We start from the raw sequence: 15,079 nt of genomic DNA on the forward strand, positions 1-15,079 counted from the left end.
AACTACTGGTAAGCTTGGTAAGTGACCAACTTAGCTCACCAACGGACTTGGAAGAATAAAAATTCAAAAAAAGTTCTAACTTGAGATCTAGCACTAGATCTAAGGGGAAATACGGAACATATCCGATGATAGGGCTTTTTTGCTCATCGGATAGTATAGGGGAAAATGATAGGGACACAGGTGAACCTGACACATGTTGCACTACCTAGCTTTGTGCTGTGTAATGTAACTAGGGCTGTGGCCCAGCCCTGAGTGTGTCAGGGCCGCCCTGGTGCATTGCCTGGCCTTGGGCAGACCCAAGGGGATCCAGAAAACACTCAGGGCCATTAATTGTAAGAGCTAAAAGGGGCCATAGGGGGGATTTCTGGTGTTTATTGCACATCTAGGTGTATGAAATTGTATATAAAACTTATATCAGCCTACTCAGGGCTTGGACAGAGCCATGGGACCCAACTCAGATGGCAATCTTTTAAATTGTTCAACAAAACAATGATAGGCACCCGGGCACCCTCATTGTATCTAACAATTTGACTGCTGAATTGATGTCTACTTAAATTTTTTTCTTCCTTGAATTTTCTTCTAAACACCTGTTGATGTTTGTTGAATCTTCTGCAGAAGATCAGGGAATAAGTTGGTGTTTCCTTCACTTTACACACTTCACACTTCTGGTTGTCCACTCCTATGTGATGTAGGAATGGTTGCAGTGGGCTATGAGGGGCTATGGCCGCATCACAACTGGAATATCTTGTCCTTTTTACAATGTGCTCAAAGTGTCAGCTATATATCTTCCTCGTGTTTTGTACTTTTTAATTGGAACCACCCCCCTTTTGAACATCTCCTTTGTGTGTTGGAGTAGTCCCCCCAAAGTATACTGAGTGTTTGGTACTTTCTACTTTACTTTACACTGTGAGGTGTAAAGTCCAGCCCCCCAATGCTACAGACTTGTAACATATCTGGTGTGATTGACTTGGCTTTACCCTTTCAGCTTCACTCCCATAACCAATTTTGCTTGTCAATTTCATTTGCTAGAAAGGTTTAGCACTTGCTCAGAATTTCAGACCCAAATTTGCTGCGCAGTGCAGCAGTAGCAAGCTGTGAAACCTCACTTCCACCACCAAATGTTTGATTCCCCAGGGCCACCATATCCTCTTTCCAATCTTACATCTCAACCTATCCACTACAAACATTAATCAACTTCCCCAAGTGGGCAGGAAAAAATGATTGGGAGTATCATTTGTCATAAAATGATCTATCACTCCACACCTGATCCATAACACCCACACTACATATGTGTAGCAGGCTCAGTGAATTGGTGTTTATCATGTACATACAGTTCTGCTCAGTTATCTGCTCAGCAGGATGAGTTATTCATATGTAATACATGCTGTAACTTTTTTCAGATTGACAAAAGCATTCAAAAGATAGACTACATACACTGACTCAATGTTTTGGTGTAATCTCATCAACTCAACTGCATGTAATACCCTTTCTGTTACTAAGAGATAGCTTCAAAAATATTGCCTGAGCAGCTACAGAATTATATGTAGTGAATTCTTGGGACAATTTTTTCCAAGTCAAAAAAGTTACATGTGGTATAACATGTGATTTATATATTCTGATGGGCAAAAAACTGAGCAGACCTGTATGTACATGGTAGAAAACTATTTACTTAGCGTACTGCACATATGTAGTGTGGGTGTTGAGGCTCAGGTGAGCGGTATTGGATCTTTTTATGACAAACTGTACTATTAATCATTTTCCTCTTCCAATGTGGGGAAGTTGAATGATGTTCACAGTGTATCTCAACCTATTTCAATATTTCAATGAATTTTCTCATCACCCAGCCAGCACCAAAAATACTCACAATATGTCAGACACTTCCAATTTCTATCAGGTGCTAAGTTTTTAACAGTTCCGCCAAACTTGAAAACAATCAATTGCTAATAGGAGTCAACTAGAGGTATCAAGAGTCTATGAGATGAAAAGGTGTTCAACCACCATAATGAGATTGCAACGTAGAGATTGTAAAATCTCCTATCAGTGAAGTTTGTACACTGAAGGTGACACAGTACAAGCATATCTATGTAATAGCATGAGCACAAGTATGCTCATAACAGAACGTTATTCCAAAAGTGTTTTCAACTGTTGGTTTGTCATTGTATTCTAGCCCTTGTTTGATGGGATATATTCACTCAAACAAAGTTTCAGACACTAAACTGATGGATCAGGATGTTAAAGCAGTGTATAATAAGATTAATCCAACACATATTTGTTTTGAACTGAATGTCCAACAAGTAGAACACAATACTTCTCAATTGAAAACCTGAGAGGATCTGATGAGACTCAAGACACCTTATATAAAGCCAGAAAGCAGTCTAAATCTTGGCTCTGAACACCAAAGACTACAAAAGATAACACACCTAATAAGGTGGATGGGTAAAGTATGATACACAACAATGTGCGCAGTGAACTGATTATTTTATTTCAACCAAATATAAACAATGGACCTTATAATGCCAGAAATCAGGCTAAGTCTTGGCTCAGAATGCCTGTCAGCCAAAGGTTATAAATTCAGTTGAGTTTAGAAAGTTTAGGATGGATGATACTGATGGAATATATCTTTCTAGTGTTTCAAAGCTATAAGGCAACACTGGAATAGTTATTTTCCAATGGTTTGCCATTATCTTCCTTAGTTTAGGATGAAATGCCACAGCCAAGATTTTGTGTAACCAGAGTGATATCTTGTCAAGACCAAGAGCCGCGTAAAGACTAAACTACTTGACTCTCTAGATAGTAGCCACCCTGACCTGTCTTGCTTGCTTGTCCGCACTAAACAAAGCAAAGGTCAGTCAATATTGTTGGAAAGGAAAGGAAGTCAAAACTTACACATCCTTTTCCACTTGAGTTTGACATTTTGAACCTTGGCTTGGCATCTTAGGGATGGATACAAGAGATCAAAATGGATTGAAATATAGAAATTGATTGACATCTGGAAACAATTCAAAGATATGGAATGGGTTGCGGGTATGAAATTAAATGAAGGTATGGAATGGGTGGTAGACAAGTGTACTACCAAGAAGCTGTTCAATGGCACTTCATATAAGGCTACTTATACTTGTATCTGGAGCTGTAATTGCCCCCAAAAAGATCCCAAATTCCCTTTTGACAAGAAAAACAGGTTTGACTGTAAATACTTGGGCCTGGTATGAGTTTAGTGTTCAAATGAACAGTGTTGATAGCAACGGAGCAATTGAGGGACACTGGAGAATATAAGTGACATTGTACACACACCTGTGATGCAAATTTAATCTTGTTTGACTTCTCAACACTCAGTTGGATATGATACATTCATTTCCCTGCATATTTAGTACAATTGAAATGCAATTGGTTTTGAGATGAGACAAGATGATCCATCTTGTTGGAGAAAACCAAAAGTTGGCTTAGCACTGTCATGGGTTGATTTGATTAGTGACTGAGACAAAAAAATTAGGTGAAAGTGATGATACTCGTGGCTCTGGTAAGATTTATGAACTTGGGTCATTAAGCCTCTTTCACAAATGTGAACAGCTAAGAATTTCATTCCAAGACATCAAGTCCAGCAAAGTGCCTTTATCTATCTAAGCAGACCTTATACAATTGAGCTCTATGAAAAAACATGAGATTGCCAAACTCCCTTTAGTCAAAAAAGTGAGGGAGGGAAATATGAGCAATTTACAAGAGTTCTGGAAAGAATTCATCAATCCTTTCATTCACCAGTTTTTCAGCTAGAAAATAAAGCCTTTAATCCCATCAAATACTTTTCTTGGACAGTTTCCCAATATTTTTCAATGAAATGGTTTGCTATTTTATATGGTATACACCAACCCAAATAAAGAAGCCCTTCTGCTAATGTCAAATCACCTGGAGCCAATGAACTCCAATTAGAATGAAAATAACCAGTTTCATACAAAAGGGTCTTCAAATCAGAATCAAATGCCCTAACTCTACCACAAGCTCCAGACAAATCCCAAGCTTCTTTCTCAATCCTAACAAATTTTCCATCACCAAGATAAACATAATCAAATCCAGGTTTCAAACTCTTGACTTTCTTTTCAATATGTTTTAATTGATCTGCAGTATAGACATTCTTGCCTTTATACATCAGCTGACCATTTGGACAACGTTCAATCTCATTCAAATCCCTCTCTATTTGGTCTAATCTTGATTTTACTTCCAATTCAATGCCTGTTAGTTTCTTGTCATATAAGACTTCATTTTTTGATTTTTCTTTTCTTTCTGAATCATAGTCCATATACATCTGCTGAGGAGGTGACAAATTTTGGGTTCCGTTTTCATCTGGCGGTACATAATCAGCTAACAGTTGATCATGAAAGTCTTGTATCTCCTTATATAGATCCAAGTGTTGCTGGGTGAGTGGATCCCATACAATGTGTGATTCATTTGTTTGAAAAAAATGTGAACCAGAAGCTGTGTTAGTTGACACATGAGCTGGGACAATGGAACTTGAGACATCTTTTGAAGTGACCAGGATGATGATCGCAAGAATATTTTGGTAATTCATCTTGAGTGATGAAAACTAAAGGATTACTGCATCGATGATAGAGGTGAATATAAATGTCAGTGGGTATAGTGAAACTGTTCCTTTGCATAGAGATACGCATTGTCATTTTAGTTATCAGAAAACTAACCTTGATACACTATTATCAGACTGTATTGTTATATTATCAAAATAATTCGATCTTTTTGCAGATGTTGACTGCAGCTTATAAAGGTCTCCTGATATCAAGCCCGCAGTTATCACAGGAAGCCAGACTCTTGAATTTATTTCAGCAGCAAGAGGGTGATTAAGTTCAAGCAAAGGTACCTAGAATGACTTCTAGAAGAGATGATTGTAAAAACACTCCAACGCGGAGCAATACAAACTGGATAGGACTCCCTGGCAGAACTTCAAGTGATGGAGGATATATAACTCTCAACCGAGTCCCACACCAATTCGCTCGAATTTCGTCGCAAGATTCCGCAAGCTCTTGAATTCTATACCTACTGCAGTGCTGACTACGCGTGGTTTGGCGGTATGTATCAGGCTTCCGAATCTCTCCTTCCCCCTTGTGAGTACATACAAAAGCCCAGCCCGATTCAAAATCGCAGTCAAACTACACAAGCTCGGTAAGGACATCAAACTTCTAAACTTCCTTGGAAGCTCGGTTCGAGATCTTATAAGAATAGAGTCCCCGATGGCACTGTGATGGATCAGCTGTAAGACTCACTCAAGGCTTGGACATATTCTGGGCATCATGAAGCTCAAACAACCCCTAGAGTTGAAACTCAGTCCCTCCTGAGGCTGTACAACAAAGATCCTTGAGACCTCCTAAGATTTGTAGGGCAACGCTAAAGCCAATCAAGGCCAATCGCCGCATATGATTGAAAGACCTCATCATCGGGTAAATACAGATATATGAAGGATGCGATGACCCATCGCGTGTTATATGAGGTACCCGAGACATATTCAATGATCTTATCTGGACGGCATCTTTTGAGTGTTCAACACTAAACCTTTGATATTTGACCACAAGATTTGTTACACTCACAGTCCCTAGAATCGCATAAGGAATGATCTGATCCAAGCTCAATAAAGCCTCTCACGAGCGCGTTCGCCGCGCCCTCGAAGAGGCAGGATAGACGCGATTTTTTTGGCGGAGGTGCTCCAAGAATTAAGTCCGCATATGTACTTTTTTCAAATTTCCCTCTACATATCTTGGTCTACATTTCATGCGAAACAGACTGCTTTGGACAATTTGATAGCTATGTAAAAACAGACAGGGTCTTACGTCCTGTTGTGATTAAGCCTTCTTGAATATATGCCTCCAATCAAATTTGGAAGTCCATAAAATCCTGATGTTACATCTTGTTAGATCACAAAATTAGAGTACTCCCTTGCAATGTGAACCAACATATGGGGCACCAAATTATGTAGCAGGATGTGGAGAATAGCATATGTAAGTTCTGGAACTACCTGTGGAGAGAGGAAGTGGAAAAGTCAAAAAAAGTACATAAGGAGACTTAATTCTTGGAGCTCCCCGCCACAAAACTTGAGTCTGTCCAGAGCCCCTCTTCAGGGGCGCGGAAAACTTGTGAGGGGCTTTGTCAAGCACCATGTCCGTGTAGGGTTTGCTCATTGACGAGCGCACACTGGTTCCTTTGAGGCAGACAGGGAAGTCGTGTGTGCTTGTCAAAGAGCAAACACTACCCGGACACGGTGAAGCTTATTGATCCACTACTTCTCAGGGGATGAGTCTGGTGAGAGTGTGGAAAGACTCGGATTACAAACTATCAATTCTCAGATGATAGCACGTACCAAGGAAGGGTCTACCCTCCTGTAGAACTCTTTGTAACCACTACTAATAAACATATACAAGAATATAATCTACTACTGGTGGTGTGGGGGTATGCCCCGAAGGGGCAGGCTACCGGTGACAGACGTCTATCACCGGGATATGCCTGACCCTCCGGGGTGATAACAAAGAGCCCCAAAGGAGGGCTTCTCTTTCCCCTTCCTCACGGGGGTTATAGCCGTGAGCCTAGAGAAGCCCCCACTCCTGTAGCCACCGTGAGCAAACTATGTATGCTTGGAAATTTAAAGTTTCATTTGGTGATCTACTCAATACACCCACATGTGCTCAGACTCAACTATAGTTCAAAGGCCGATCTTCCGCCTTTTACTGGTCAGCCCGTCTCCCAGTTGATACTCGACTGAGATCACTGTAGCCTTAACGTCACGCTCAACTTTCTCACAAAGTAATAGCAAGGCTTCATTTCATTTCCACTGTAGGTCTTGTAACAATCTTTTTGTTTTCTCCAATTCTTTATCTGAGAACTTCCGCAGGTAGATGATATATGCATCAGAAGCCCATCGACCGCACTTTTTCACCTCCTCTCGGTCTGCTCCTAAGTTCCAGCGCAGCGATGCTCCGCCTATTCGGAATGAATGCCCATGTAGCATTTGCTTCGACTTCGAACGCCTTGAGTTCCAGATAGACTCCTGTTTCCCTAGCCGTCTCCGCTTGCCTCCAGCTAATACCGAGAAGATCTCTTCGCTTGGTTTTCTCGGACGGAAGGCCAGCCACTCCTCTAGAATCGAAACTGGATCTAGTAGTGAATCTTGACGATGAAGAACTATGTATTGTACTTCCCCGGGGCCTGCCGTTTTTGCGTTGTAGATGCGTATCGTCACTCTCGACCGATCTTCATTCCACTCAACGTCATCCCAGCATGGGAGTTTCTTCTTCACGTCGTCTGAAATCAGTTCACCCAACCTCGCTGTCCCCCAGAATGCCACTAGTGCCACTACTAATCTAGCTAACCCTAGTTCCCCTTGGTCCGGCAGAATCTCGAACAGCACTACCGGGTCCAAGATTAACACTGGAGGCCTTTTCTTCTCTATCAATTGAAACTGCTTCTATCATCCTCGATGCTTTCAGTAAAGCCTTCACTCCTTCATTCACACAATGCGGATAATCTTCGTTGTGAAAGAGATGCCATGCTTTTATGCCGGCTATATAGGCTTTCATTGTTGAGTATTTCACTGACTCATCATCCTTCGCTTTCCTTTCACTCTTTTTCGATCCCCAGACTACGAATTCTCTTATGAGTCTTGACGATATCGGTAAAAGCTGACTTCTCTCGACCCCTTTTAGTAGAGCGAATCTGTGGAGCTTCACCACTCCCAAGTTATAACTCTTCAATGTCCCGTCACCCCACGCCCCTCTCAAATAGTGCTGCTGTACCTCATCCGAGTCCGATGTATCCACACCTAGGGCGTTCTTTTTGAAGGTTCCGAAAGGTCTCGTTGCTTTTTTCAACGATTGTACATCTGGCATCCTCCACCGAGCCTCTCTTCTCTCGCCTGAAATATCTCCCCAATCAAACCGTCAGTCCCAGGTCTAGTGTCAAGTAGCGAATCTATTAACCTTGACCTGTCAGCGCTAATTCGGTTGCTTCTCCTCTGGGAAGCCGACTTTAGGAGGGAAAACCTGCTTGAGTACAAAGTGCAGGTTGATTGGCACTTCTACCTTCACTTCGTTGAACCAGAGCAACTTCCCCAGCCAGCCCCTTGAGAGCGCGTCCGCGTCATTGCCTTTTGACGTAACATGTTTTGCCTCAATATCGCAAGCTAAACCCGTGAGTAAACGTTGGATGTTCTTCCACTCCTCATTCACCCACTCATCCCTCGATTTGCGCTTCTTAACGGCTGCTTGGGATGTAGTATTATCCGTCCAAACATTGAACTTTTTCCCTATAGGACCAAAAACCTTATCAGTCTTACGCCTTCGTGCCTGTTACTTTCTTGGGAGTACTCACCTGCCACATGTCTCAGGGTGCTTAGAACAACTAGTCCCAGTCTTATCGCGACCGATTCAGCCCATGCAATCGAACGCTTGCCTGTCTGCAGGTTCAGCGTCTGCCATCCTTTCTCAAACTCGAAACATGCCCATTGATCGCCTATCAGAATGCCGATACCGAACGACGACAAAGCATCCCCCACCCAAGCGATCTCCGTCGCTTTCGGCGAAGGAATCAGCGCTCGTGAAACAAATGAATGCAGGCACCTTCTCCACTCTTTGAGATCTACTCTAACGTACTCTGGCACATGCCTCAGTGCCGCTTTGTTAACCCATTCCTTTAACCACTTGTAGAACGAGCGCATGTAAGCCTTCATATGAGGGACAATATACACCGTATGAACCAGCTTTCCTAGTAGACTCTCTATTGTGTGAAATGCCCAGGGGGATGTCAAGTTAAGGAAGTCTTCTATTAGCTGCTTCCTCTCTCTCAACTTGTCTTCTGGAAGCCTGACAGTGTGATCTTTCGCGTTCCAGATAAACCCCACATAACGTTGTCCCGTCGCGAATTCATGGTTTTTCGCCGGATTCGTTTCTACGCCCAAGCTATTGCTTAATGTCGTTATGTCTGCTAAGGATGCTGGATCTCCTGGTCTTCGAAAGATTAATTTGTCATTGACCCAACGAAAGATCTTCCGTATGTTCAAGATTTGTTCAATTAAGAGCTTCCAGACATGTGCCGGGGCCCCAAACACTCCGCAGCTTGCAACCCCACCAAATCCCACAGCTAAGTCGACCCACACTCTTCCATAGAAGTCTAGAATGCATAAAAACCTCCTCTGACTAGGGTGTACTGGTAGTTGACGGTACGCTTTCCTCCAGTCGAAGATGGCGATTTCCCATTCCCCAGGATTTTCTTGGAAGAAAATTGCCACTTTATCGAAGTCGTCCCAATACGTTCCATAATTCAACTTATTCACGAATGAATTTACCGAGGGTACGTGGTCATCTTTCTTCGGGAAGGAAAGGTCGTTCACCATCCTAATAGATCCGTCTCCATTAACAGCACTCCCCATTGGATTTGTCCTGAAGAAACCGAGCTTCTCAAACACCTCCTCGTGGGTAAACGGGCCAGCCATTCTACCAGCCAACCGTTCTTTTTCAATTGTTGCTTCTATCTGGCTCCTCGCCAATAGTGCTGACCTATGATTTTCCGGAGTATACCAGGACAGATTCCCTATGCGATGTTGTGGTATCCCTAGGCAAAACCCTTGCTTAAACCCGTTCGTGATATACGGGATGTCTTTCTCCAACCCCGCTTCCAACATCAGCTCAGCCCATTCCTCGATGACCATCTTACACGTGACTCGGCCTGGACATACATTCTGCACCGGCACCGCAAAAATCTTCCTCTCCCAGAATGGAATTGGATCTTTTTTGCTACTTGTCACCTGTTCATCGTCGTGGCTGTCCGACTCAGAGCTATCCGACACCTCTCTCACCAGCTCCTCTAAGCGTTGCTCCACTGCTCTCAGAGTATCCTCTCTTGAGTGAAAGAGGACACCACTCTCCGCGGGTCTGTTGGCAGGTGTGCTACTCTCGTCTAATAAATAGTAACATATGGAAACCAATTTTTGTTCAGAATTTCATATTCTTTCTACTTAGATACTGCGAGTTACAAGCTTCTGTGTACCACAACACATACAATCATCCAAGTACAAAGCGCAACACACAACAATTCACCCAAGCAGTCCAAAGCATTGAAAGGCATAAAACAGAAGGAAAGCGATGACAGGTCCCGGTCGGGTGAACAACAACAACACACGTTTCGTCAGTCCCACTTTTAGTACTTTAAGCACTTTAGGAATTTCACTCACGCATTCTGTGCCTCTGTCGGTTGCGCTTTCTGTGCGCTAGGCGCTTGGTTTTGTTTCGCACCCTTATGCTGGTAGTACGGTTTCGCCATATAGGTCTGTGGAGTTTGGGTCGACGGCTGTCCCGAGTCTCCTGTATCGACAATCAAGTCAGCACTCAACGATCCTCCTTACAACCACTCCTAAGCGATTCTGAAGCACTAACCAGTTTGGCTCTCCTGGGCGGACTTGTTGCCCCTGTTGTAATGGAAGTTACCTTGATAGGTATTTCTCTTCTGATAGGACTTCTTGACCCCACCGCCACGTTTCCCTCGATTAGGGTTTGTGTTAACTTCAGCTGTTCTATCCACAGCTGTCACGGCGGAAACTCCAACTGGTTGTCTCCCGGTCGAAAAATCAAAGCCAAATTTCGGACCCCCAGGAGCATAGGGGTTGTCTACGTATTGGAGATCGCCTGCTCTATCTGCTGCGAATCTCGCCTTCCCAACCACCCTAGCTTGGACTCCGTTCGGGATCTTCACTATATCTTTCAAGACCGTCTTCCCCTTTACTTTGGACTTCACTAACTTCCGTCGCCTGAAAATCACCGTCCGCACCTTCAAATGGTACCTCAAGCCGATCATCCAACAATTGTACGACTTCTTCAGGTCTGAAACGATTTTCTTATGTTTCACAATGTAATCCGCATAAGTATCCAAGCCATAAATCTCCCTTGCGTACCTCTCCTCAAGGTCGCACATCTCAATGAAATCTCCATAGGTCAATTGTTTCTCTAGTAATTTCAGAGAAGTCTTGGAGACATTCAGCTTGCTTTTTGCTTTCTGATCTTTTTGCTCTAGATCCTCATCGTGGTAAGATTCTAACAGAGCTATGTTGAATAGAGTTACCGGTACACAAGCTCGTAGTTTCCGAAAGCCTTTATCCCACTTATCGGGTAAGTCTGGTAAGTCTGCCGAGTCAAATTCCGTGATATCGTAGCCAAGTTCAGCTTTTTCAACTTCTGAGGAATTGTCTGAACTTTCCTCGTCTGACGAAGAGTTACTTGAGGATGAGTCTGAAGAATCAGAAGGTTCTGAGTCTACCTGTTTCTTCTTCTTTGATGAAGCTTTCCTCTTCCTCTTTTTCTTCTTCGGCTTTGAGTCATCCGATTCATCTGAAGAAGACGGTTCCTCTTTCTTCTTCTTCCTCGACTTCTGTCCTTTGGACTCGTCAGAAGACGAAGAAGGTGCCTCGACTCGCTCAGCTCGCTTCTTCCCCTTCCGCTTCTTCGCTCTCTTCTTCATCTGGATTTCGATTTCTGGAATCGTCTTTGCCACAACAGGAGGGTGTACACCCGTCCCGGCACCATTTGATTGAGGTTCTTGGCCGCTGAAAGGTAACGGCCCGGAGATCAACGCTAGCAATTGACTAGAGTCCATCAATCTCGAACTCGCGGACTTCTGTTGTGTCTGGGCCTGAGGTACGCTCTTTTGACTTTCTTGGGCCTGAAGACTCGGCTGATCATGGACTGATCCTTTAGGTTCCGGAGGTACATAACCATCGTAATCCATCGCCACCAGCGATCCATACGAATCATTGAAATCCGCGACCAGCTTCCTGGCTTCAACTCCATTGTTGGTATCCAACGCGTGCGTCAAGGCCTCTAAGAGCGCTTGGCTACGAGAATCGGCACCTTTTGACTCTCGAAACGCTAATGGACAGTCGGAAACCGAAACAAACAGGAGGAACAATTGTGTAAGCACCTGATTTTCTCTCCTCAAATTGGTCACTCCGTGAGAGTCTAGCGCCTACGGCAGCTTCTTTAACCTCAGACAAGACTTTAACTTGGTGTATTTGTAGGTCTACAGGACTCTACCACCTCCAGGAGGTTTTATGGGCGCACTTGGCAGCACCAATCAAGAACTCTCCCTTCTGACCAGCGAGTCTTACGGCGCTCTTGCAGCCTGCATCCTGTCACTTCATCTTTTTAAAGGGCGCCTACGGCAGCTCCTGATCCTCTAGATCTCCCACGGAGCGAGGAATTACGCAGAAAAAGGAAAGAGACAATCAAAGAAACTCTGTTACACACCATCAATAGGTACACCTTCATAAACTTTGCTCTTCTTCAATTCCTCCTGATGACGTTTCTCTGCTTCTTGTCTCACCTCCAACTTCTCCAATTCTCTCCTCTTCAGTTCTAGCGGTTTCACATCTCTAGTATCCAACTCTGAATCCGAGCTCGATTCCAGGCTATCTTCTTCTTCTTCCTCGACGAAGGACTCCTGAATCACACCGGCCTTGGGTCCAGCTCCGTGTATCACCTGATGGCTCTCCAAAAGATCTTCTTCTCTAGCTATTTGACCCGCTTCTTGTATCAGATTCATGTCGACATTTCCTTCACCTTCTTTCGGAGCCCTCGATTCGGCTCTTCTCCTCCTCTCTTCTGCCTGAGCTAGCTTTTTCTCTTCCGCTGATCTCGACGTCGATGCCATTTCTTGAAGACGAGCCTTGTTCAATAACAACTTGTCTTTCTGTTCCTTGTTCATTCACAATAAAATTAGAACCGGAATAGTATGTGTCGTATGTGTCAAAAAAGATTTATGAAATGTGATTTAGCTATTTAATTTTCAGGATTGCAAACTTTCTACTTCTTTCTTTCTTTCTTCTATCACGATAAAAGTTAACCCTCAGATACGAGAGTGTTCAGATAAGAATGTTAAAAACTTTTTATTTTCGAACGCTGAAGGCTGTAGAAGAAAGATGAGAAAATAAAGAGAGAAACAAGTTGAGGGAGAGAGAATCAAGGGAGAAATTCTAGGAGAGAGGAAAATTTTCCCCTCTCCTAAGAGCGCCACATTCTGTTGCGGCTCCGAATTTCGGCCCCGAACCACAGGGCCAGATTTCTCCCCTCACTTGTGTGCCTCTCCCCTTCGGTATTGGACTAAGCATTACCGTTGCAGGCTTGGGGTAATTCTTCAAAAAAAACTCAGATGATATACATCTTAAGCCATCTTTGGTTCCACCGTGTCCAAGACAGGACCCCCTGACTTTGTTTGGAAGAACCCACAAAGCATGAGTTGGTTCCTAGGCCCATTGGGACTTAGCAGGGTGGAGAGGCCGAGTAGTATCTTGGGTTGGGTACATATGAAGGACACGTGAGAATCCATCCTTCAAAGCAATAACCCAGACACCAGGTGGCAAAGACCAACCTCAACTCAAAGACCCCAATACCCAATTCATCTGCTCTCCTTCAGCTCCAGAATATTCTTTGAGAATCATTCACACTTTAAACAAACCAAAAAAGCAATACATTCAGATTGAAATCAAGAAATTCAAAAATTCAAAGTCATTGAGGTGGATAACTCATTATGAGCAAGAATCAGAAGAGCTGAAGAAAACATAGACCATATGAATAGACAGATTACAGCAGTCTTAGCTTTGAGAAAAGAGGGCAATGGTGGGGGATCAGGAAACAATGAATTGTTAGCAAATGGTGAAGCGGAAAGTAGAGACAGTGGTAATACAACTGGTGTTAATACCACAACAAGTAGTGGAGCTAGTGGTGAAAGGAGAGGTGATGTGACAGATAGAACTAATGCTGGAGTAGGAAATGCAACAGGCAACATCAGAGGTGTTATTGGCAAGGACAAATACAAAGGAGCCAGACCAAAGTCTAAGGTAGTGAGTGCAGATGGGATTGAATAGAAAGTCTACATTGAAGATGATGATGAGTCATGGCACCCTCTGTCAAAAAGGAAGGGAAGGGGACAAATTGACAAATCTCACCTCCTTTGAAGAAGACAAATTGTCCATTGCGGATGGGTTGGGTTCATGCTAGGTCAGATCAAAGAGGTTTCTATCTCTATTCTTTCCTCTTCCTCTTCCTCTGCTCTCTGCCATCTTGTGTTGCTAGTTCCTCCTCTTCCCCCTCTCTCCCATCTAGATTTTAAAAAACTTCTCCAACAGTTATACCTCAGTATCTCATAGTTCAATCATTTTTTAATTTCCCGCCTGTCAACCTTTAGTCAGACTGGGGTTAAGTTTCAGGGTCTCATTTTCTCTCCTCACAAATTGTTCTTGCTCAAGGGTAGGGGACAGCTCCAGTGGAGACTGTCAGTACCCGCCGCATGTGGCCACCCAGAGCACTCTCCTGTTTTTCATCAAGTCCCTGCAATATTTTTCCTCTCTATAGTACCAGGTCTGATCCCACCATCAGGGGAAAAATTGCAACACAGCCTCAGGGCTTTGTAGTAACCAATGGTCCCTAGCTAAACCCTGTGCCACTGAATATTCCTACCTTGTTGCCCTTTTCTCATTGGACTCAATAATAGTTTTTTACAAGCTTTCTTAGATTGTGGTGTCTCTCAATCATCTATCAGTCCATCATTTGACTGACGCGTGATCTGTGTTCTATTCAGAACAATCCCACACCTGATTCTCTTTAGATTCTGCCTGTGAGCTCTTTGAATTCTACGGTCAACTATGCGTGCTTTGGATTACGTATGCGGTACGTATTAGGCTTCCAAAGATTCCCTTGCTCATTGCAATATCTTGAAACTAAGCTCAAATCAGGACCGCGGTCTCATGGAAGGGTTTTGTAAGGATATCAAGCTTTTGATATTATTTTGAAGGCTCGGCTCAGGATTCACTGGCAAGCAAACCACCGAAGAATTCATTCAAGGGTTGTATTCTAGATATCACGAAGACCGAACATCATCTGGAGTTGAAAGATTCAGTCTCACATATGCATACCAAGACACTTGTTGATTGACAATCTTGTATGCTGTGAAACTCTTCTACTCAGATCAAGTTCGACCGGATAGACTGTTCTGGCACAAGTGATAAAAAGATATCTATTCACATTCCCCGCAATCTTTCTCGGGGTTG

The 15,079-nt window shown here is 43.4% G+C and overlaps 2 protein-coding genes across 2 annotated transcripts; both read right to left on the reverse strand.

The window, feature by feature from the left end:
• Positions 1-3,760: 3,760 nt before the first annotated feature.
• On the reverse strand, positions 3,761-4,561 carry MELLADRAFT_58717 (uncharacterized protein; the record flags this gene model as incomplete). Its single annotated transcript, XM_007403859.1, has 1 exon — positions 3,761-4,561. One exon carries the CDS (start codon positions 4,559-4,561, stop codon positions 3,761-3,763), a length of 801 nt encoding a protein of 266 aa, XP_007403921.1.
• Positions 4,562-10,212: 5,651 nt separating this feature from the next.
• Positions 10,213-12,684, reverse strand: MELLADRAFT_101388 (uncharacterized protein; the record flags this gene model as incomplete). Its single annotated transcript, XM_007403858.1, has 4 exons — positions 10,213-10,311; positions 10,419-10,550; positions 11,296-11,903; positions 12,486-12,684. The coding sequence occupies 4 exons, from the start codon at positions 12,682-12,684 to the stop codon at positions 10,213-10,215; spliced, it is 1,038 nt and encodes a 345-aa protein (XP_007403920.1).
• Positions 12,685-15,079: the final 2,395 nt, after the last annotated feature.

The sequence above is a fragment of the Melampsora larici-populina genome, assembly GCF_000204055.1.
Source record: "Melampsora larici-populina 98AG31 unplaced genomic scaffold MELLAscaffold_1, whole genome shotgun sequence".
Classification (NCBI taxonomy): Eukaryota; Fungi; Basidiomycota; class Pucciniomycetes; order Pucciniales; family Melampsoraceae; genus Melampsora; species Melampsora laricis-populina.